A 24,497-nucleotide genomic window follows, 5' to 3' on the forward strand; every position below is an offset into this window, starting at 1 on the left:
ACATGGAAAAGCATGGAAGTGGACCAGGCTACCAGTTAAATAGAAAAACCACATACACCAGTAAAGGGGGATTTCTAGTTTAATTTTTCAGCTGGGGGCTGAGAAAGCTGTACACCGAGCTTGGGAAGCAGCACGTGAAGGAGATGAACTTGTACCAGATCCACCAGTACCATCTCTCTGCCTGGAAGGCTGAATCACTCCACATGTTATATAGACAGGAAATGACAGACACATGGAGGGAATAAAACAAAGCATTTCTGTGGCCACTGTCAAGGGGATGGAGACATGCTTCCCACCTCCCCAGAAAACACTCAGCAAAAGCCTTCTTTTGTAGAAGGCTTGAGAACCAAAACAGGAATGAACTTTTTATATTAAGATCTTCTAAACACTGTTTGAATTGCTGTTCCCCAGTAGCATTATGACTGACATTAACAAGCTCTCCCTTCTCTGAGGGTAAAGGAGTCAGGTAGCAAAATAAAAATGAAAGACAACACAGCATGGTGATGACAAAGACTAGATACATTCAATGTCAGTAGGTGAATTCTTTAGGACAGTATGTTTCCGATTACAATTAACTGAATACTAAGAGTAGTGAAATGACATCAGATTTATCACAACAGAGAATTTGTTTCCTCTGTACTCAAAACGAAAACAAACAAACTAATCCCAAAAAAAATGAAAACACAAAAACTATTTCTTTTTTAAAATTTCAATGTGTATAAGCTTATCTGTCCCTTGTTTATATAAATACATACATTTAAAAAAAATAAATAGAAAGGGAAGGTAACAGTATGAAATTTTACACATTTTAAATGGATGTATAACAAGTCAAAATAAAAATCCCACCACAATACTAAATATCACATCTCAACTTTGGACAGACCAAGACTTTTGATAAATAAATCAAAGGTAAGTTGACTTTGGCAATCGGAAACATTTCCCAGGTCGTGTTAGAGGTGTTAGGACATGCTAAGCTGGACACTGATCATCTACATATCTTACCACTGAAATTTATCAAATGAGTGTAGAAGAAAGACTCGCGATGGAATTTTTCTATGTCCAATATGGTGGGCCCCTCAAGGCTACTTCTCAAGGTTTTCTTGGAACCACTTTTGTCAGCAATGAGGGACTCTAACATAGTTCTCACCATGTAAAGCTGTATCATTAGAGGAAACAATTGTGGTGGAAAGGGGGGGGAAAAAAGGAAAATACACATGGCATATTAGTTGAGCAACACTGAGAATTACTATCAGTAAGCGACTGCTCCACTTCAAATTGAAAACTGGCACTGTGTGGGTAAAAGCTTTTCAGGCAAGAGGAACAGATGCAACACTAGCCTACACACCAGCACAAATGCCTACCCATGCCAAGGGGACCTCCACTGACACTTAGCAGCAGACCATTTGCAGTGGAACAGTTCACATCACCATAAAAAGTAAAAGTAATAAGTAGTATCTTACCACCAAAGCTTAAAAGAGGCGGATAGATGTAGGACTGCCTCAGAAACTTGTGTGTCACATGCAATAGCTTTTCCAGTCCCAGAGACTTGAGCTGCTTCAACAGCTCAGCAGAGTTTAAGGACTCTGTCATAGTGCGAACCATGTAGAGCTAAAAACCAACAGATAGGGGCAGGCAGGGGAGAGAGAATCCGTTAATAAAAACACATGGGTAAATAAGGAAAGGGAAATAGAAGCAGAGAAAACATGTTAGTTTGTTAAAAACGAAAAGCATCAGCACAGTAAGCATGCAGAGAAGGACAGAGAGAAAGATTCCTTCATTCAGAATAATCACTGCAATATGGTGCTCCCTGAAGGTAAAAGTTCCCATTTAATTCAGAGGATGCTCAGAGAGCCATTATCTTCTCAAATTATTTCACACAGATTTTCAAGTATTACCAATTCATACATAACCATTTTAGAACTGCATGAAAATGAGAAAAATCTGCCTAAAAATCAATCTATTTGACCTCCCTTCCTCCTGCCAGCCAAGACAGTTAAGTGTGCCAGCCCAAGAGCAGAAAAAACAGACAGAACCATGTACTCTAAACAGCCTGTTGCAGCCAGTGAAACAAAGCCCTCAAACATACCAAGCAAAGGCAAATCATGTTGGTGGTGACATTTAGAATTCTGCCCTTCCCAAGAAAGTATATTAAATACAAACAAACAAACCACAAAGAAAAAAAAAAAAAAAACAAACACACCAAACCTTTTTTTAATTCCCAACCCAAAATTTTCATTAAATACATCTTACCAAAATTTAGGTGCAACTTTTTATTACACAAGATTATTATCCACACATGCTCTCCTCCCCAGAGATTTTAGGTATTAAAAGATTGTCTTTGTAAGACATAGTTGCCTTCAATTTTTCACCTGAAGTGCTCAGTACATCTTTTTCTCAGATGACCTATAAATACCAGACCATACACTCTCCAACCAAATCCATAAATAAAATTTAAAAATACAATTATATGGAAGTAAGAAGAATGAGCATCTAGGTATGGGATTTCAATGACTGCTACAAAAAACATACTTGAAATACGACTTGTTTCAAAGGCAGCAGCAGATTAAATAGATTTTAGGTAGTATTCTTATCATTCATTACTGAACAGTAATAGAACTGTTAACAGAAATCAAGTAGTCTCCCATATTTTACAGGCATTCTGTTTTAAAGAGATTGTAAAACTACACAGACGCCTATTGATTAATGGGATTTAAAAAAAAAAAAAATCCACCTGCCATACCAGAGATGGGAGTCAGTCAAGAAATAATCCAAATAGATAAAAAATATTATTTAAAAAAACATTAGGAGGTCAGTGAGAAAATATTTCTTCCCTGAAAGTCAAATTAAAGAGAGATTGAACACTTGGGAAAAATTATGCATCAAAGGAGAAAGTGACAGCAACCCAGACAGGATTTTTGTTAAGTATATATAATTCTGCAAATACAAATCTAATCATAGTAGATTTTTAGCATTAAAGAAAAAATCAAAATCAAAACCTACAATTTCTTAATATTTCAGGCCAGAGAGAAAACACTTCATGCAGTAATTGCTGACAGATATCACAACCACCATATAGGAAAATACCTGAGTGCTGGAAGGTCCCACTGCACGCCTTGGGACTTTGATGTCAAAACCACTTTTTGGGTCCTTTTCTCCCCTTAGAGCTGGATCATTGAATGGCTCATGACCTGCTTCCCAGTCACACACTGTCTTTCTGATGGCCTGCAAAACGCTGAACACAATTCACAGTACTTCAGACCAATACACATCCAAGTGCACCAAGGACTAGCACAGAAACATTGCAATAGCCCTTACAAGCTCAGGATAACTCAGGTAAAAAAACCAAATAATTTCACCAGCAACTTCAGGAATGCCACATCCACAAAACAATTGCCCCAAATAGTTTACCAGAAAGAATAGTCCAGAGCCCTTTTCCTCTGTCAGAATAAAGCCAACCAGTTAACCAGAGACAAAAGTCACTTGTCTAGAATTCACCTGTGGGATCCTTAACAAACACAAGCCATTTTGTTCTCAACCACACAGCATATTTTCAATCAAACCAAATTAGATTATTAACCAAATTGAAGAGAGAGAGTTTTGGCTTGAAAGTAGCAGAATTCCTATTTACAGCAGAGCTCCAGCATTCAGCTGGAATGTATACAAACAGTCTCATAATCCTAAATCCAAATAATGACCTGGTTTTCAGATACTTGTCAAAAATACAACCAGCCATATCCCACAGTGTGCTGAATAATCAAGCAAATGTCTCTTCCCAGATCTGAGCAGGTATGAAAGTAATACTTGATTTTATGGGCCAAAAAGGACTCTCCCTTCAAACACGATGATTTGGAGTAATTTGTTTATTTTTAACTTGACACTATTTTTGTGGTAGTCAGAGTATTTAGCAGTAGCCTAATTAGACCATGATTTTCACCTCTAAGAGCTTTGCGATGAAACATGGGAGTAAACAAGTAGTAAACAAGTAAAGATGAAAACCAAAACAAAACTAGAGAGAAAAAAAAAATAAGGTCAGGAGAAGCCACCAGTAAGCGTGGGCAGATGCAGCACTTGGAGGAAAAGCGTAAAGCTAAGAAGCCAAAAGCAGCAGAAGCTGAGAAAGAAGGCAGAATGCTAAGAGGACAGAGGTAAGACTATGGGGTGGGATGCAAACACGAGACAAAAGGAGATGAAATGGTAGAATCATAATGAACAGCTAACACCCATCTTCAAAATAAAAATACTAGCCTACCTTTCAATATTTCACTCTTTCTGTTTCTTTAAAATGAACTACAGAGAGTATAAGACTTCCTGTGGTAGCCCTAAGTGGCTCAAGATAGCCTGGACTTTTACCATAACCATGCTGGCAGACATTCATTTTTGACTTCACTTCTTCAAATTCCAATATATACGCAACCAAGGTAACTGAATACCCAGCAGACTAGTAGGGGAGTACAGACAGAGGCAGAACATAACAGCTGTGCAATTCCACAACAAAATTATTAAGATCTGGGGGAAAGAATCTAGGAGAAGATGAAAACAAGAACGCTACCTCTGAATGACATTTTTCTTCTTTTTAATAGCTTGTCTTAATGGTTCTCTAAGTGTGACCTGGGCAAAGTCCTGAAGAGCTGCATAAATAGTATGGCGAATAGCATGATTGAAAACACTTTCCATCCTTCCCATCAGCACTTGAAGACCTTTGATCATGGCAATCACCTTAAAAAAATTAAAAATAGTATTTGTTCGTGCAATTATTCAAAAAGTCCTTTTTCAAGTACAGAAAATGTGAACAAAGAAACTAACAGGTTCCAAAAGAGAAAAAATGGTTTTCTTGTGCTACTCCTACATAGGCAATGGAGGAAAATACACTCTTTCAGAACCAGTGCAGGGCACGTGGTCATTTTGCACTTGGTATAGAAAATGCCTATATAGAACTAATCTTTGGAAAATCCCTGTGGGGGGAAAAAAAAGAAACAAAATTTTACCTCAACCAAAGCAAACTTCTCTTCACTGGTGTAATTGTATCTTGTTGCTCTTTCATACTCTTCTGCATTGTCAGGACAATCCTTATTAGAATATTTGTCAGTTGGGTGTACCAGCTTCCATGAATACTGCAGTTCACACAACAGAATAGGAAAGAAAAAGATGGGGGGGGGGAGAAAAAAGGCCTGAGAAACACAAAACATAGCTGAGAACAATTAATAAGTTTTAAGAAATACCACAATGCTTTCAAGAATATCTGAAAAACAAAATTTGATGCTATTCTCAGAATCTGCATAAATTCTGAAACTACTATCTAGTGGAAATGACAAAGAAGAATTTGCCTAACAATTTTTCTTGAAAAATAGCAATCCTGTCCCAGCTCAAAAAAATGTAATTCGGACGCAGTGGGTAATGTATTTTCGGGGTTTTTTACTGAGCAGATACTAGCATGCAAAAAAATTTCTGCTCCACTTTCCACTTCAAGCATGAGAAAGACAGAGACCAACCTCAAAGCATAACCAAAAAACTCCACACTGTGAAACTGCCTAGCCTGCCACAGAACAGGAAGGCAAGTTGATTTACCACGCTCTGGGACCAAGGTCACTTACAATCAGCAGGCATTTGTGTTAGATGAAGACCCATGAAGCTGGCCTGCCAAACAGCTGAAGGAGGGAGTCTTGTGAAGATAAGATGGCCCTGCTTTGGGTAACTGATGAAGTAGGGGTCAAATAACATAAATACCTAACTGCATAAGGACCTTTGCCTAACTAACTGCAATTTTAAAGTTGACACACCTGTCACGGATTGAGTTGAATCTGCTGCTGTTATTCATACCATGCTGCAGTCATGCCAGCTTCAAAAATGGAAGAGCTAACTGGAGCAAAGTATTATGGGGCTTGAGGTTTACATTGCAACATGGAAGGCTTCCTGTTTTGCTTGCTGCTTCTGGGTTCTGGGTTATTGGGTGCTGGCTTTTTCTGCAGGCATGGCGGCAGAATCGGTGGAAATCAGGTAGCTGCTGGTTTTGGTCTTCTGGTTTATGCTGTTGGGTTTTTTCCCCCCCTGTGTATTTCACTGCACTACTTCTGGAAACTGGCTAATATTAAACTTGTATCTATCTCATTCCTGAGTTGTGTGTTACTTTTACCTCACTTTTGTGTTGGGGGAGCAGGCAGGTTAGCCCTTGCACTAAACCATTGCATTCTTCTTTGGCGCCTAACCTGAGGCAGCAAAAGCAGCTGTCTTAAGACAGTCGATTTTGGCAGGAGACAAAAGGGTTGAGATAAATGAGAAGAGGATTCAATTAAGGCTTGTAGTGTTTTAAGAGAGATTTGTGTAAGTTTTCTTTTGGTGGTTTGTGGGGGTTTTGTTTGCTTTTGGGTTTTTCTGTGTGTTTGTTTTGGGTTTTTTTGTTTGTTTGAGGTCTTTTTATTATTTGTTGGGGGTTTGGTTTTGTTTGTTTGGGGGTTTTGTTTGTGTTATTTTGTTTGGTTTGAATTTTAAGGGGGGTGGGGGAGGAGGTTGTGGGTTTGTTTTGTTTTCCTTTTCTGTGGCATGTTGTATTTCCTTTCTGGGGGCTGATGTGCTGAGGTCCTGTATGTGCTTGCAGCAGTGCATGCAAAAAGAAGTATAAAGCAGCTTGTTCTGCAAAAGATAAGGACAAACAAGGGCCACCACGGGAACAAAATAAGGAGCCAGGGCTGCTTGCTCAGTTCTTATCTCTGGGTTTGGAAGATGGCCAAGGACAAACAGTGGACAAAGCAAATAGAAGGCCTCAGCAATGCAAGAGGGAGAAAAATCTCTTCTCCTCCATCCAGGCCTGTGTTTCAGCCATGAGGAACAGATGCTCCCCTGTCTGGGGTGCACTGCCTCTGGCGTTGGGGAGTGCACATTCCACTGACGTGGTACCAGGGTCAGCGTGAGGGCAGTGAAGCATGGGCCAGCACAAGCATCACCACCAGCTGCAGCAGCAGCTGAGACCTGGGGAGAAGACAGGGACTGGATCTGAGATCATTTTGCAGTCAGCGCATTCATCACTGGCAATCCCAAATCTGTTGTATCCATCGCTTTGAACTATCTGATTGTTTTAACTTTGAGCTGTGTCAGAGCAAGTCCTTATTGAGGCACTGAAAAGCAGAGGCAAAAATTAATTTTGCCAAACAGTTCCAGCAAGGCTCTGAGACCAGCAAACATTGGAATCTTATCTTAACGTGACAATCCATCACAACCACACAAAGAGAAGTTTCCAACCTGGCTAACTAACCACATTCATAATTCAAATGACAGCTGGAAAACTACACAGATTTGGGTGTTTCTGTTTTTGAGGGGGAGAAGGGGTATGTTTGCTAGGCTTAAAGGTGTGGAAAAATAGCTGTATTATCTGTGACAATATCATCATGTCATCTGCACAGCATGCATTTCTCTCAAATATTGAGTTTTCAGTCACTGCAAACACAATGTTTCTGAGCAGTATCAGGCTGATCTAATATGCATCAGGGTACATCTAGCAAAAAATCATAGTCACACTGAAATACAATTTTCTCACAGTTTAAGTTCAGCGAACAGTACAATCTGGTTGATATTATCTTTGCGTAAGTATTAGATTACAGGAAAATGTGAATTTGCCTCATATAATAGATTAATATTTGCACAAATTTAGCCATTGCAAAGAATAGCATCACACCTGTAACCTAAGTGCTACAAAGGAGACACTGGGGAAATCATTAAACAAAGATAAAGTTGAGGGGTATTAAGCTGACAGCATTAAGCTGGACACCAAAGGAATGCTGAAATATTTTATCTGCACACGATGCATGCAACAAGGTTCATGGATATTAAGTGAATGCAGAAGACAGGTAAATAAGTAAGATACTCCAGATCAGAATAAATTCTCAGTAGGAGTACAAAGAGAAGCTGAACGTGAACTTACATGAAAAGTGCTTAAGGGAATTCATAAAAATCAGAAAGATAAAGTGGTGAAAATAGACTAAAAAAACCCTGCCACAGTCCTTAGAAAAAAAAAATTTGTGGAACTAGGAGGATAAAAGCAGAGCTAAAAATGAGACATTTGCTACAGAGATATAATATAGGAAGAGAGTCTGAACAAAGCATTTAGCAATGACAGTCATAAAGGGAGCAAGTCTGGAAGCTGCAGAGGCCAGAAATAGATGACAGCAACCTCTCTCTCTCTTAAGAGCAGAGTAAGATTTTCACCATAAAATACACTGTTCATTTAAATAATAATGGGATAACAGAAGAAAAAGCATGAGTCATCTACTGGCTTTTAAAAGAGGCAGTCAAAAATATAGAAGAGAAAGACACCTGGGTCTCTAGCTATGCACTGGACTGCACTGGATTTACACAGTGCAAATGGTTTGATGCTCCCTCAAGTATCAGAGGCAGAGGAGGAGCAAGTCTGGCTTCTCACAGAGTATCTCATTTGTTTCAACCCTTCCTAGAACATGATTTGGTGCAGGTAAGACGTGCAGCTTTTATTTAAGTGTCTTCAGCGTAAAAAGGACTTCTGCACCCTCTTCTCCAGTTTCAGCCTTTCTTACTGGAATAAACAGTCACTTTCCTAACTGGCATATGTTTTTAAAAGAAATTCTAAATACAGAGAAACAGCTCTGCAGGTTTGTCATTTACCCTCTTCCATCCACTTTCAAATTTTCCTTTCCCCAGATTTACTTTCCTTTTGACTAAAAGCCTGATCTAAAGGCAATGGAAGCCTTTCCATCCCTTTCTGCATCTTTGGTTACATGCTTCAGTTTACTAAGCAGTGATGTCTAAACACAGCCAGCGGAAGTGGATCTAGCACTTCCTGCGTGACTGCCTGTTGGTAGGGACATTTGGAAGAAAAACAATGACATTTTCGTCTACAAAACACATATCAAAAGCAACATAAGAATATGTTGTCAATGCTCACAAGTTGAAAGTACTGTGTGAGATAGTACATGCTACTGGATCTTCAAAGAAGCATCGTTGCTTCAAGCCTTTATGTGCTTTCCTCCAAGAATGTGGTTTGGAGCAGGAGGAGAAAAAGGAGTGAAGGAAGAAGAAAGAGGGGAATTAAGAGAACAAAACACCACACATTTTTCATTCCATTAAAGCAAAGCCTTTCCAATCTCACCAAGTCACCTCTTGTTCATCAATTTTATTCCCCAGATAACATACCACTTCCATGACATGTGCACTCCACTGGGAAAGAAGCTGCAGGCCTTGGAGAGAGAGATCAAAGAGCTTCCGATACTCTGAATCTGTTTTTTGGGCTTCCTGTCGACCAGATCCAGTCACCACCTAGAAGGTGATTAAACAACATAAAAACCCAATAAATCCATATCAGAACATTCTGTGTCCATACAAATTTCTACATAATTTCTATTAGACTTTAAAACAGCATAATGTAGCAATACTTGCATTAATACAAGCTTTTTCTTTTAGAGGCTTATATAGTTAAAGATCATAGAATTTCATTAAGTAATGGAAATCACTGGCATCTGATCAATAAAATATTGCTGCAGATCAATTCAAGACACTAATTATATATTATTGTATGCTATACAGTCTATATACGTATACATGTATGTATACACTAATTTTGGGTTTTTTTTATTTCTCTTTTTGTAGTTGTTAGCTAAGCTCTTGTTACTTTCCTTTAAACTCCTATGAGCACCCATCCGGAGTAAGGGCTAAGCAACCTATTTCAAAAGAGGAATGCCAAAAGTTCTAGGATTCACATCCTTCATAGATATATGTATCATTATTACTTTGAATTTAAATAGTGTAGTTATCATGCAGATATCACGTACTAGCCTGCAACCAGCTTTACTTGATTCAGGTGATTAAGCTTTGTCATTTACCTAGCCTGAGGTTTACCTGCTCTTCAGACTGTTAATCAGTGACATGAATTTGGTATGAATAGTTCTAAACCCACACACCTCACTGTTGCTGTATCGAGCCAGTTCTGATATGAATCGCATATGGTCTTCTCTGATTTGTATCATCTGCTCACATATATTGTACTGGGGACTGCTGCTGGAAGAAGTGCATGTCCATCTGTTTCAGACACAAAAAAAAAAACAAACACCTAAATCAGTTTAGGCAATAAACAGCACAACTGATACTGCAAAAAAACACAAGACATGACTTTTAAAAAAAATTAAATTTTCCTTTTCTATTTGAGGCCTTTCCTCACACTTCTGAGGCACAATCTATTAGTGATAGATTGTCCTTCTGAGACTCTATTCAAACAGCACTTTGTCCAAGTCTTATAAAACTCTTTTTTTTCTTTTCTGTATTTTTTTTTAATGCTGCTGCTATGAAATGCAAACTGGCATCTCTTTTCAGCAACATACACTATCAACATGTTATCAAGAGGAACACAAAAGACATGCTACCAAGAACATCACATTGAATAGCCTCATGTTTTTAGTAGCTCAGTAGGCCCACTGCTGTTGGTGTTCTCTTAGCAATTACATGCAGGTTATTAGGGTTTTTTTTTTCTGCAGGAATTAAAATGCAAAGCACTGGATTCTAAATTCATGTATGTTCATGGAGGGAAGGTCTTGGAGGAACATGGAAACGTTCACTAAAACAAAGCAATAACCATAAACCATGGAACCATTCATGTAAAGACTGGCTGCATTTTTCAGCCATGCTGCTGTGCTGCATACCTAGCCAAAAAAGACGAGAGGAGAGATAAGCCAAGTTGCTGCTCCATATACAATATACACATGCCTATTTACCCATGCACTACTATTGCTCACCTTGCTTAGTAAAATCCATCATTTCTTTTAAAGAAAGTTTCATATTTAAAGGAAAAAATAGAAATTAGTGTAAGTTAAAATTAATTTTCTCCAACCCAGCTGGTAAGAAATCAGATGCAAGAATGAGCGCAGCAGCATATAAAGGTCTTAAAACAACCTGTTTCTTTAGTTGTATTTATTATGTGAAGTACATTAACAGCAAAATACCCACACCAAAAAGTAGACCTAAGTGAAAATCTTATTAATTACAACAGACTAATGAGCCATTATGAAAACACACTCCAGATGTCTGACTTGCCTTAGCCCAGGCACTCTCCTTTTTGTTTCCTTCTCTCCCTTACCTGGATTTATTTTCCTCATAATGGGCACTGGTCTTAATGTATCTTGCAAGTTCAATCTGCATGTCACCAAACAGTGGGACAACCTGCAACTGCTGTACACAGGGAATAAATCAGATTAAATTATTAAACACAAATCGTGGTGAAAGGAAACCATTATTTATCCATATAAATGTCCAAAGCAATCCTTATTCTATTTAATTGGACTTAAAACATCACAACTCTTCTAACTCACCTTAAAGAACTTGTCTATCTTGGCTAAATTTATCCTTTTCTTTGCATCCAGCTTATAGATGTTACTGACACTTCCATCCATCAAGTACAATCCAAAACCCATAACCTGAAATGGAAAAAAATTCAAACCTCTTTGCAAAGCAACTTAAGAGCTAAAAACATGCTGCAGTAAGATCATTCTTCTTATCATTAAAAAAAATACTTTAAAAACAGTCTTGAAATATCCACTCTCATTCAAACAGAAGATATTTTCAAATACATATTTTTGCAGGATTCTTTTTTTATATGTATACTAGTCATTTTTACATTGTCTGATCAGCTATCCTTGAAAGAGTCTACTTGTCATGGGTTTAGTATACAAAAAAAATCTCTGGGCTGAAATGCAAACCTAGCTATTTTTAGACAGTTTTTTCTTTCATTTCTATTTTATTAAAATTCTGTATGTGCAAACTGATCTGTAACAAAACTTTAGATCTAGCATCTCTGAGCTGTTGCTTTTTATATCTTTCAGTGCCTCTCTGAATTACACACTCATGAGCTCAGAAGCATCTAAAAAAATAATCTAACTACATTTTTTCCAAGATATTAAGTTATAATTTAGCATTTAGAACAGCAAGAGATGAGCATCAGCAACTTAATGGGTTCCAAGCATGCATTTACCAAACACAAGACCTAAATTTGAAAGGCATGTTGCAGAATGCAAATGTTCTATATTTCACATATTTTTTCATTCAGACTACAAAGGTTATACAAGGAGAATATTAGAAGGGTCAAAGCACAACTAGAACTTAGTCTGGCTACTGCCATAAATGATAATTAAAAATGGTTCCATAAATACAAGAACAAAAGGAGAACTAAGGACAATCTCCATCCTCTACTGGATGAGATAGGAAACTGTGACTACGGATGAGGAAAAGGCCAAAGCACTCAATGCCTTCTTTGCCTCAGCATTTAATACTAAGACAACTGATCTCCAAGCATCCAGCCCCTTGAGCTGGTTGACAGTAACATGGAACAGAATGAAGGCCCTATAATGCAAAAGGAAATGGTCAGTGACCTACTACACCACTTAGAAGCACACAAATCTATACAGCCTGATAGGATTCACCCAAGGGTGAATTCACCCAAGGGAGCTGGAAGGAGTGCTCACCAAACCACTTTCCATCATTTATCAGCGGTCCTGACTAACTTGCTCAGCTGACTGGAGGTCAGCAAACATGACACCCACATATAAGAAGGGCTGTCAGCCTGACTTCAGTGCCAGAAAAGGTCATGGAACAGATCATCTTGAGTGCTGGGTTACAGTGCAGGGAACTGGAATTTCCCTCTCACACTGACAATAACCAGGCTAATTCAGTTCGGAAACAGATGAAGCTGTATTTACAGGCAAAACTACAATCCACGATGAAATGCAATGAATATGTGTGAATATACACTATTCACAACGTTTACAAATATGTATAATCAACAGAAAACCACAACATAGCCCCCTGGCCCCCAGACGGGCTGTGCTTCTTTCCCTTTCCCCGTCCCCCCCTTTCCCAGAGCAGGCAAAAGAGAAGAAAGCCAAGAAGCAGAGAGGTTTGTTAAACTTAGCTTGTCACAGTCAGTATGTGTGTGTGTGTGCTATCCAGCCAGAAGGAGAAACGCAGAAAAAGACTGCCTGTACCTTGTTTTGAGTACTGACTCTTAAACATTTCCATCTCTCCAATGGAAGTGTTTAGAATAATTATTATTTTGCTTTCTTACACCCAATAGTGATTTATTTACAGTCTTTCACTTTTCTGCTTTAACTTTGTGAGAAGAATAATTAAAGAAATAGTCTTAAAACTATCACAATCCACCCCTTCTAAACAATTCCATTGGCTGCTACTACTATCTATCTAATATAAAACAATATCTACAACAATGAGTAAATAAGGCTCATAGTCCATTTCAGCTATCTCAGATGTAGATGATTCAGAAGTTCAAATCACAGGAAACACAGAAAACAGGGGCGAAAAAAGGAATACAGACGCTCAGGTGACTCAGGGCTTTCAGGGTTCATGCACCATAGATCTCACGGATTCTCCTCTTGGGTGAGATGTCATGTCTGTACAACACTGAATTTAACCTCTCTCAGCCAAAGTTAGATTTCTTTGTGGAATACACTGAATTTCACCATTCTCCTGCATCACCCAATAGGTATGCCCAGGACCTTCAGCAGAAACCACCCCTCAGACAGGTTTGGCCTCTCCTGAAGGAGAAAATACTCAAGCAGTTTTGCCTAACAGATTCTTTTCTCTGATAACAGGAACTCTATCACCTTCTTCCTTTTGTAACAAGTCTGACTGTGCAGGTCCAGCTCAATTCACTGAACCTCTACTATTCACCAACCAGGCTGCTTGTGCTAAATGCTTCTCCCAGTTTTTCAAAGATCCACCCCCCCATGGCTTTGAGAGTGGTTTTCAGCAAACCGTTGTAGCGTTCGATCTTCCCTGCAGCTGGTGCATAATAGGGAATGTGGAATATCCACTCGATGCCGTGCTCTTTGGCCCAGTTTTTTACAAGATTGTTCTTGACATGAGTTCAGTTGTCTGACTCAGTTCTCTCTGGAGTTCCATGTCTGCACAGGATTTTGTCTTTCCAGACCAAGAATGGTGTTACGTGCAGTTGCATGAGGGACTGGGTAAGTTTCCAACCATCCAGTACTTGCCCCAGCACATATCGCTTACCAGATCAAGAACAAGGTAAGAGTGATGTAGTCAATCTGCCATGCCTCACCACACTTGTACTTGAACCATCAGTCACCATACCATAAGGGCTTGATTCGCTTTTGCTTTCTTATACCCAATAGTGTTTTATTTACATTTTTTCACTTTTCTGCTTGAACTTTGTGAGAAGAATAATTAAAGACAAAGTCTTAAAACCATCACAGTGCTATCACGCAGCACATACAGGACAAACAGGCAATCAGGCCTAGTCAGTACAGGTTTATGAAGGGCAGGTCCTGCTTGATGAACCTGATCTCCTTCTACAACAAGGTGAATTAATGGATAAGGAAAGGGCTGCAGATGTTGTCTACCCACTCTTGAGTAAAGCTTCTGACACTGTTTCCCTCATCATTCTTCTGGAAAAACTAGCTGCTCATCGCTTGGATGGGCATACACTTCACTAGATTAAAAACTGGCTGGATGGCTGGGCCCAAGCATTGTGAATAGAGTGAAATCCATGTGGCAGCCAGTCACAAGTGCTGTTCTTTTCTTCAGTGTTCAATACTGGGGCCTGTTCTCTTCAATATCTGTATCAATGATCTGGATGAAGGGCTCAAGGCACCCTTAGTAAGCTTGCAGATGACAATAAAGTTGGTAGGAGTGTTGATCTGCTTGAGGGTAGGGAGACTCTACAGAGGGATCTGGACAGACTGGGTTGATAGGCCAAGAACTGTAGCATGAGGTTCAACAAGGCCAAATGCTGGGTCCTGCACATTGGTCACACCAACGCCACAGGCCTGGCGCAGAGTGGCTGGAAAGTTGCCCAGCAGAAAAGGACCTGGGGGTGTTGGTCTGCAGTCAGCTTAACATGAGCCAGCAGTGTGCTCAGGTGACCAAGGCAGCCAACAGCGTCCTGGCCTCTATCAGAAATAGTGTGACCAGCAGGACTAGAGAGGTGATTGTCCCACTGTCCTCAGCACTGGTAAGGCTGCACCTTCAATACTATGTGCAGTTTTGAGTTCCTCACTACAAGATTTGTGGTGTTGGAACGTGTCCAAAGAGCAACAAAGCTGGTAAGTGTGGGAATTGAAGGAGATGAATTAATCACTTTTGAGCCTGAAACACAGCTTTCTGATAAAGAAACAGACACGCTTATTAAAATGAAGCCTTGGGAGGCAGTAGGGTAGAGAGCAGACAATATAAAGGACATCTGCTGTTGACCTGTGTGGTGCAAACGTTTGAAATGCTTGACCAATGGCCATTTAGATAAGTTTTTTGTGGCTAAAGTGAAAAAATACTGCTAGAAACAGGCTTGCTTTCAACTGCTGCTAAGAGTATATAAGCTTTGTGTGTTCTCACAATAAACAGATAACTTCTAAGCTATCTACAGGTGTCGTCAAGTCATCAATATCTTGGGGGTCTGTCCCTTAATACACCACAGGTGAGGGGTCTAGAGCACAAGTTTTGAGGAGCGGCTGAGGGAACGGGGATTGTTTAGCCTGGAGAAAAGGAGGCTCAGGGAAGACCTTATCACTGTCAGTTGTAGCAAGGTTGGGGGGTTGGTCTCTTCCTCTGAGCAACAATCATCATAGAATGGCTTAGGTTGGAAGGGACCTTAGAAATCACCTACTCTAACCTTCCCACCTTGGGCAGGGACACCTCTTAACTAGACTCAGTTGGTCAAAGCCTCATCCAACCTGGCCTTGAACACCCCCAGGGAGGAGGCAAATGATACAACAAGAGGAAAAGGCCTGAAGTTGTGCCAGGGAAGGTTTAGGTTGAATACTAGACAAAATTTCTGCACTGAAAGGGTTGTGAGGCACTGGAACAGGCTGACAAGGTAAGTGGTAGAGTCATCACCCTGGAGATATTTAAAAGTTGCATAGATGTGGTGCTACGGGACATGGTTTAGCAACAACAACAGTGCTGGTTTAGAAGTTGGACTTGATGATCTGAAATATCACTTCCAACCAGAATAATTCCATGGTTCTATGATGCTTCACTTTGGTCCTCACAGGGCTTTTCAGAAGTTAAATCTGAAAGGACTTAAAATATTTGTCATTAGGCAAATTTTCAATTCTTACTCTATACCTTTTTCTCTACTGCAAGACATGTGGCTGATAATATCAGCCACACTTCATGTGGCACAGCACCCTCTTACTACATGTACATATACTAGCTAATAAAATTTATTTACTAACCCTAATTTTAAGCTGCTTCTTCCCTGAAATCTTTGATAGACCAAAAATGCCTTGATACATCCGAACACCTTTTATACAAACTTGCCGTATATCTAAAACCAGACCATAGTAGTTCCTTTCTGTTGTCATCATACTTCATAGAAACACAATTCCATTAAATTAGTCTCCTAACAAGACCACAGTTCAACTGAGTAAACTTTGATTTATGAATAACAAAAATGGATTAAAAATTTCCTAAATAGATTTAGCATGTAATACAACAAAAAGACAACAGAGAGGAGGAAAAAAATAAAAAGAAAAAACAATTTGAGTTGTTTGGTTAATTTGATTCCATTTAAGAAAAACAAACAAAAAACACCACACATCTCAAACAAGAAAACGCCCAAAACCTGTAATTCAAATGTCTATGTTCCATCTCAGACATTCTTTAACTTTGTACCAAAAACAGACTTACCTTCAAAAGCATATGTTTCTCACTGGGTGTTAGATACATTTTGTTTTCATAGTAGTCCACACACAAATTTACAATATCTGCAAGCAGTTCTTCATAGCCAACAATCACCTCCAACTGCTGCTGTAAAGACTGGGTGGGGGGGAAGAAAAAAGAATTATATCAGTTAACTAGTTACACTCCCTAGGGAACAGCAGTTACTATCAAATTGGAAGAGTTTTAATTTGTTTTGTAAAGCACTAGGTACTTTGGAAAAGGACAATTAAAGCTTACTTGTGTTATCTTGTTATGGTTGGCAAGGAACATGGAGAGGTTCTGGGATTCCTGAATGGACTGAGGATCTGCCATTTTCCGTAAGAACTGAGCAGCTCTTTTAAAACAGAAAGAAAAACAGTACTTGCCTTCAGCAGGACTGCCTGTTAGTAAATCTGTCCTCTCAGTAGAGACACACTCATCCCCAGATCTGCCAGGGAAACTGTAAGGTGTCAGCAGGTCTTTAAGTGCCGGTACAATGGCGTACCATTCACTGCTCATACTGGACTTTCAACCTCAGTGCATCTCCCACCTCCAAACCCCTGAATCAAGTAGAAGGAGAACTTGGCAGACACAGCCAGTTCTTTTTTGCCACAGCTTTATGAAATCAAGTTATCAAAACACAGGCTATAAACTCCACAAATGCATGTAAAGAGTCTGTTACATAAAAGATAAAGAGAAAGCTTTTTAGGAAAGTAGCCAAAAAGGAAGGTAAAAATTCGCTATAAGAGAGAGAGAGCCTTAATTTATCCCAAATTAACTGTTTGCCAATTCCAAATCCCTCCATAAACTCTATAATTAAAAGACCCAATCCAAGGCAACCCAAAAACCTTTGGGTATATCACTCAACTGATGGGAGCAGCAATGGCTCTATAGACCCAAGCCACGCAAACGACCCAAAAAAAGTCAGCATTCCAGAAAACAGGATTTGTCTTCCATAACCATGCCTCCAAACGCACCAAAACAAAAACAATAAAACCGAGTCACAAACCAAGTAGGTTAAAGAGGTCTCCAGGTACAACAACTACAAAAGGCAGCTACTAGGAGATAGAAATGACATTTCATGTAAGTGAAAACCACATAGATAAAACAGATGCTACAGCTGACACAAAGAATGTGTTTCTCTGCTGCTCTGACCTCCACATTTGACAAAAGATACCCAATACCATCTGGCAGCTCAAACATGTAACTTGGCCACTGATATCCCAATTCTCCTTCCCTCTCTGCTACACCTGTGGTCACGATTCCCTTGAAGGGCAAAGCTGAAGTGTCTTGAGAACAAGTGTGACAGCTTTCAGCTACACATGTCAAAAATGGATGCCTTAAATAGCATAGAATAGGCACATGTGACCAGAAAGCCATATTCCTCTCAAAAAGCAAATCTTTACTGAGGAAATTAGATTATGTGTAGCATACACCAAGACGGAAGCATGTGATAAGCTTGGTATTAAAAGGCAGAAGAAGTTTTCTACCGCTCAAAGAACAGCATAAAGCAAACATTTACTTAAACTGCCTAATGCAGTCAATTCATCCCTAGTCTGAAGGTGATGCACCACAACTGAAGGGGCTACTTTTAAAGAGAGAGTTGTCAGAAAAAAAAGCAACTGCTGCCATCTCGTGGGAGGTCTGTATCTTGGCAGCAGAAATCCGGGGTCCTGTTGCTCCTTGCTGCTTACCGCTTGTAGGCTGAATGGTCGTTCTTTACACTGCACTTCATGTTTTTCAATTCATCCAGTACTGCAAACATGTTGATGAATTTGCCCAGTGTGATCAGATAGGCTTCAGACACAAAGTCCTTCCTCCTCTCTGCATGGCACAAGCGTCTCACTTCCCCGCAAAATCGTTCAATCGCATTTCTCTAATGGAGAAAAGAGAAGAAACAGGGAATAAAAGATATAGCATTTCCTGGAAAGAAGCTTCACTGCGTAACTGAACGAAAAGCACTGCTGAAGCAGAAAAAAATGTTTACAGCATGCAAGTCTAACAAGGCATCAGCTCAGTCCTTCCAGTTCCACCTCTGTTTACTTGCTGTTTGCTACAAGCGTCACTAGTGATTTTTGCCACAGAGCTTGCCTCGCACAAGGGCCAAGGTTCTTCTTTTCAGACTAAAGTAATAAAAGTTTAAACTCCCTTGGACACAAGTGATTTCATCTTTAGTGAGAAAGCATATATGCATTAAAAGGCAGATTATAGGTATATTGTCTCAAAACCAAAAAAACCCACAGCACACAGATTAATAGCAGTACATGCCAACTCACAAAGTCATCCTGCCACATGTTTGAGGGCTTATTTCCAAGTGCATATCAGGGTCATTTGAGATGGAGATGACAAGTACAACAAAGACAGCAACTTGGAATGTAAAGAGGATTCTGTTCTGAGTTTAGAACAAAGGGAGATTGTAGTCAGTAAGATCCACCAGTTGGGGAGAAGATGACAGGAAATAATTTTATTTCATTCAGCCTCCTCTGTTCTCTGAGTCTCGTAGGATTCAGTTTTTCCAGCTCCCTCCAAATAATGCCTGGAAACATCCTCAGTGCATTGAACCAAATGGCAAGCTGCCAGAATGGGAGGAGTGATCAAGATAGGCTGCTATTCTCCAGTGATCACGTAGCTCTGGTGACTGTTGGGTCACAACAACTGTGTGAGCTTGACTCAGTTACGGATTTCCATAGCAAAGCTACACCTGTTACTCCGTTGTTCACACTTGTGAATCTCTTACTCCCCAACAAATCATTCCTGTGCTGAGATGCCTTTATGTATACACGCGAAATGTATTGTATTTTTATTTCTTTTCTTCCTAAAGTGCCAAATCTCTGTCCCCATGTGCTACAAAGGCACCATATGGAATTATCTTTGATCTTTGTTGAAAGTCTTAACAGGGATCACCTGAAGTTTTTAAGGCAGACATCAGAAATTCTGCCCTTCTGAGACAATATATGCAGATTTTTTTCAAAGTATAATGACTAGGTTGAGTATCCAAGTGCACAATATCAAGCATACAAAATAGGAATATAAAAAAATACAGGTCTGTTGACAAATTTTATTTCTCTTCCTTTTACCTGAAAATACATAAAATTCATCAGTTTTGTGACTTCTGGCTCCAGAACTTCCACAGTTTTCTCATAAATTTCTACTCGGTTAGGCTGCTCATTGCACTTGACCTGAGGATAATTAAAGACATCATTACATTTGGAACTTTCATTCATAAAGCCTCAGAAAATGCATTACCAACCTAAGGAGACAAACTGAAGGCACATATTTCTGAGATTGGTAACTTCATGGTAGTCACCTAAGCATAATCCTGATTTTTCTATCGCCTCACAGCAAAAAAATTGGTTTTCAAGACACCTCTGCATGGTTAGGACAATATTCTTTCCATATTAAGCCACTTGCTTAAAATGGTGCAGTAAAATAGGGCCCAAACCAGAAAGCAGAACACATTATCTGACTTCTTCTCTAAATATTTGAACCACAGGACAAGCTTTTCTTGCATTTCAGTACAAAAACTATTACATTACAGTTCTCTGACGCATTTTAATATTCTTCCCACCCCACGCCTGTACAACCATTCCCAGACATTTGAGGCTAACTTGTCACCTATGCACTGCTTTATTTTCATATACAGATCAAGAGAACAATAGGTAGTGCTGATATTTAGGAAGTTACTACCCAGGATGTCTAGTAAACTAAATGTGTAAGCTGAACATTAATTGTAATGCGCTATGTTATTTGTTAATACTTAAATTCAGGACAGGTTTAAGTTGGGGAGTTGGAAGGGTTCAATCTTTTGAATTACATTTTTCCTTTAAACAGATCCACCAATCAAAGATTTTCCTTCTAGAACATATTACCCACATACTACTCTTAAACCCATCAGTAAAACTGACACAAAACCCATGAGGTATCACTATAGACGTCTTACCAAACAGCCCAAGTGTTCGTCGAGTGCTAGAAGACACTATGCTATGGCATGCCAGAATTAACAATGCAGGAGTCAAAGCAGACTAAATTTCAGAGATGACTGACAAAGCTCTATGCGTGCAACTACACACCAAGACAAGACAGAAGCTCACACATTGCATGGCAGTTTAATTTTCATCCTTTACCTGAGGAATAGCTCTTGAGCAGCTTCTCCATGTGTATAACATTACTGCATACTCTTGACCTTCTTCTAGCATTTCATTCTGTAAGAAATACATTCAATATAACTAGGCATTGTAATGCAAGAGAGTTAAACCCACTTGTCTTCCATCATTCCAAACCCTTGTCCAAACAAGTGTATTTCTCTAACCAGAATGTATGTATACAAACATACATATTACAGACTGAATGATACATCACACTGTATGCCTGTAAAATAATTTTACTAATAATTCATAGGCACAGCTGGCATATTACATGTAACAAAGCTGACTAGCTACTGATGTCTAGTTTGACTATAATCCAGCAGCTAACAAAAAAAAAAAAATCCATTTTATCTTCGCCACTTGTTTTAGCACCCAACCTAATCCTGAAAGAAATCACACTGTCTTCGTATCACTTAAGCTAACAAACACCTATCAAATCACTAACCAACAATTGTGGCAATTATGCTTACTTAATGACAAAAATTAGTATCTCTACAAATTGGTTTTTGTGTTGTTCTTTCTTCCCTAAACTAAAGATAGTATGATTTAAAAATACAAATAAAAATGCTAATCTGAGGGAGAGAGGGGGGTGGAGTGATGTTTGTCTTGGTTATTTTTGGGGTTTTTTTTGTTTGTTTTTTAAACTTAGGCACTGAAGGTGGAATGGTCAAGGATGAAAGAGCTAGCACACGAAAAGGAGAGATCCAACAACACCCAAATAATCAAAACAGGTTCAGGGGTCACCAGATAATTTTAAAAGTAGACTGATGTAAATTTACATAATTTCCAGTATCATATAATCATGTGCTTAAACTGCCTATTCCACCATTTGTTAACTGGCCTCTAGAATGACACGGCATATTATTCCTCATTTTCCAAGAGTGCCATAAAATTACAAGTTCAATACAGACCAGCATTGGCAGCCTGCAAGTCGTCTTGTATCCCAAAACAGCTACACCATCAACAGAGTTACTAGCTTCTGTTGTGGAATTGTGAGAAAGACAACAGAAGTCCTTCAGTACCACTAAGCTGACAAATAATGGAAATTTGAAGGATGGAAGGTAATTTTTCACTCAACTTACAGCAGCTAGCTGTCAATGCAAGTAACTTGCCTCAGAATACTGGAAAAATGCACAATGAAAGCAGGAAAATTCTGAGCAACATTGGTTGATCAAGACGACAGACAATTTTTTAAATTGTCAAGAAGTACGTGTGCAAAAAAAAAAAAAAAAAAAAAAGGCCACACACTTCATCATATTGACTCCTGAAGGTGTTGTAGGTCAGCTGCTTTTTGCTTTTCCATGACCAATATTCTTATAATGGACTACAAGAAGACACATTCCTCTCCTTTCATTCCACGTGATGTGGAAGTATATACCTGAATATCTGCTTACCATGCTAGAATGGACTGTAGCTTGCTCAATGTATCTCGCAATGCCAGTGACAAATGCATTTCTGTCTTCAAAATTAGTATTGAAGTTTGGCTGCAGAGAAAGCAAAATATAGAATTAAATCTTCAGTAAGGAAAAGAATTTTTACATACAGTGCAAATGTAAATACACCTACCTTAGTTTTGAGGATTTTTGTCTGTTTGGGTTTTTTTAAAGCACATCCTATTTTTCTTAACAACAATGGGAAATTAATTTTTTTCCTACAAGTACAACATACTTGGTAAAGCAGAGATGATGGTGGGGGTTCAATGCATGGTTGCTGATCTGGCAATGGTAATTCTTCCAAGAGATCCACATTGGACAAGGCATCCTCCAGTGTTACTTGAGCAGTCATTTTGCACCTGATTAAAAAAATACATACATACAGATATGTATACACACATGTAACTTTTTATATGTAATATACACAGGGGGAAAAAAAAAGTAATGTGAGCAGCATGGAACTACTTACATTGTGGGAAATGTGCAGTTTCTCCTCAACCATAATGGAAGGCAAACAGTCAAAGTGAAACCCTAGATTTTTAGGACTGACCTCCTTCCTTTTATGAGTTGAGAAATATTTCTCTTCCTTCACTTCTGCACACCAGAAAGACTAAAAATAGAGAAAAGGATGACCTCTAATGCTCAGTTCTGAGCTGATGCGTCTTCAAACTTTTATGCACAGATACTATTACCAGCCCATTTTCAGGAAACCTGTCTGTCAAAATCTGCAACAGTCTCCAGTGTTTCATGTCTTAGGGCATCCAGATCAGCTTTCAGCAGTTAGTGACAGAGAGGCCCCAAACCCCTCAGGGTCACAGCAATCTCCATACACCGCTGAGTACTGCCACAGAGTTTTGAGCTGCCGCTTAGTTTCTGAGCGAAGCACAGTAATATGAAGAAGTTTTAGGAAGAAAGCATGAAATGGAACATTTCAATAATCCAATTCTCTATAATGATTTATTCAGCGGAGTAAACAATTCCTCATTTTTAAGGTAACACCTCTAATGAAGCTGTCTCTTTCTAGAGGGCGTTACAAGTTATGTTCTCTGACTTGCCAGATCAAAATCATGTACAAAAGGAGGAGCTGAGCACTGCACTGCCCTTGGCTCTAACACAAGGACAAGAACACCAAGCATCCGCACCCCAGAGGAGCAGGCCCCTGCCTGGCACATGTCAGCCCCAGACGCAGGAGAGGAATGAGCAGATTGTGCCACAGCTTTGCTGAAAGCTCACCACAAGAGAGCTGGAATGGGCTGGCAATCCTACCACTTGCTGCACTTTTTTAGTGGCCTAGCAGAAAAATCTCCTCACTTTCTCTTACCTAATTATGTTTTCCTGGGGAAAGCCCTAGAGAAATAGCAGCTTTACATCCAAGGAAGGACACAGCTGACCAAAAAACTGCAAAACCCAAAACAAAGGGAAGGAAGCAGCCAGAAGAGATTACCTATCTACCTTCAGAGGCTAACCCTGTATCCTGAACCATTGCTGCAAAGCAAACATACCACATATGGAGAGAGCTCACCAACAACTTTAAACAACCATTGGAAATGTCCAGGGGCCTCTTGTTTCTTGAAACCCATGCCCAAACTTTGCTTCAAGCCTGCCTGAGCCTGTGAGTTTTTGTTAAAATAAGCAAACAAACACCCATTATTATGTAGTTTGCGATCCCAGCTGAAAAATGAGGAAGGACTGGACTGACAGGAGTGCTGACAGGAACACCTGTGCTGGGATGCTTGCCCAACACCTGCCTACACCCAGCTCAAGTGCCATCACAAGAACCACAGTTATTCTCCAATTAGAGATTAGCAAAAAACACAGGGCATCCTCCCTTCAATAACTAAACAAATGCCAAAAAAAATTCCACACCTGGGCAAATGTCCTGTGAGGAGGTCAGACTTTCAACAGTTTTACCTCAGAGGAAATGAAAGAGAGTTGCCAAAACATCAGAGCATTTCAAATAGATAGTATTTCATTTTTGGTCTGACTATCTATAGATCAAGCTTTAGCTAAAGCAGAAAACACAAAACTTTACATAGGTCCATTTAACTGAAAGTCACCTTCCAGCTTGAAACTCTTCCTTCTCTTAGCTTCCCTACCAAAGTAAAAGCACCTGGTTCTGCAGCTGCTCTGGGACACATGGGTGGTGGAACTCAAGGGCCCATAGCCCTCTCCCAACTCCACCACAGGACAGGCAAAGGGCCACAAAACACCAGCTACAAGCAAGGACATGCTACAAAAA

The 24,497-nt window shown here is 39.4% G+C and overlaps 1 protein-coding gene across 4 annotated transcripts in view; it reads right to left on the reverse strand.

The window, feature by feature from the left end:
- CYFIP1 (cytoplasmic FMR1 interacting protein 1) overlaps positions 1–22,610 on the reverse strand; it is a 60,771-nt gene extending 38,161 nt beyond the window's left edge. Inside the window, exons 1-15 of one of the 4 annotated variants that reach the window (XM_054384523.1) lie at positions 22,494–22,610; positions 22,220–22,309; positions 20,805–20,882; positions 19,758–19,859; positions 18,375–18,556; positions 16,939–17,035; positions 16,669–16,797; positions 11,322–11,426; positions 11,090–11,181; positions 9,921–10,038; positions 9,157–9,279; positions 4,986–5,111; positions 4,550–4,716; positions 3,085–3,232; positions 1,003–1,156 (exon numbers count right to left, since the gene is read on the reverse strand). In XM_054384523.1, coding sequence (XP_054240498.1) covers positions 1,003–1,156; positions 3,085–3,232; positions 4,550–4,716; positions 4,986–5,111; positions 9,157–9,279; positions 9,921–10,038; positions 11,090–11,181; positions 11,322–11,426; positions 16,669–16,797; positions 16,939–17,035; positions 18,375–18,556; positions 19,758–19,859; positions 20,805–20,882; positions 22,220–22,309; positions 22,494–22,610 — 1,828 coding nt within the window. The remainder of the gene's footprint in view (positions 1–1,002; positions 1,157–3,084; positions 3,233–4,549; positions 4,717–4,985; positions 5,112–9,156; positions 9,280–9,920; positions 10,039–11,089; positions 11,182–11,321; positions 11,427–16,668; positions 16,798–16,938; positions 17,036–18,374; positions 18,557–19,757; positions 19,860–20,804; positions 20,883–22,219; positions 22,310–22,493) is intronic. The other 3 variants (XM_054384539.1, XM_054384530.1, XM_054384547.1) reach the window with 3 other exon arrangements.
- Positions 22,611–24,497: the final 1,887 nt, after the last annotated feature.

The sequence above is a fragment of the Indicator indicator genome, chromosome 1, assembly GCF_027791375.1.
Source record: "Indicator indicator isolate 239-I01 chromosome 1, UM_Iind_1.1, whole genome shotgun sequence".
Lineage (NCBI taxonomy): Eukaryota > Metazoa > Chordata > Aves > Piciformes > Indicatoridae > Indicator > Indicator indicator.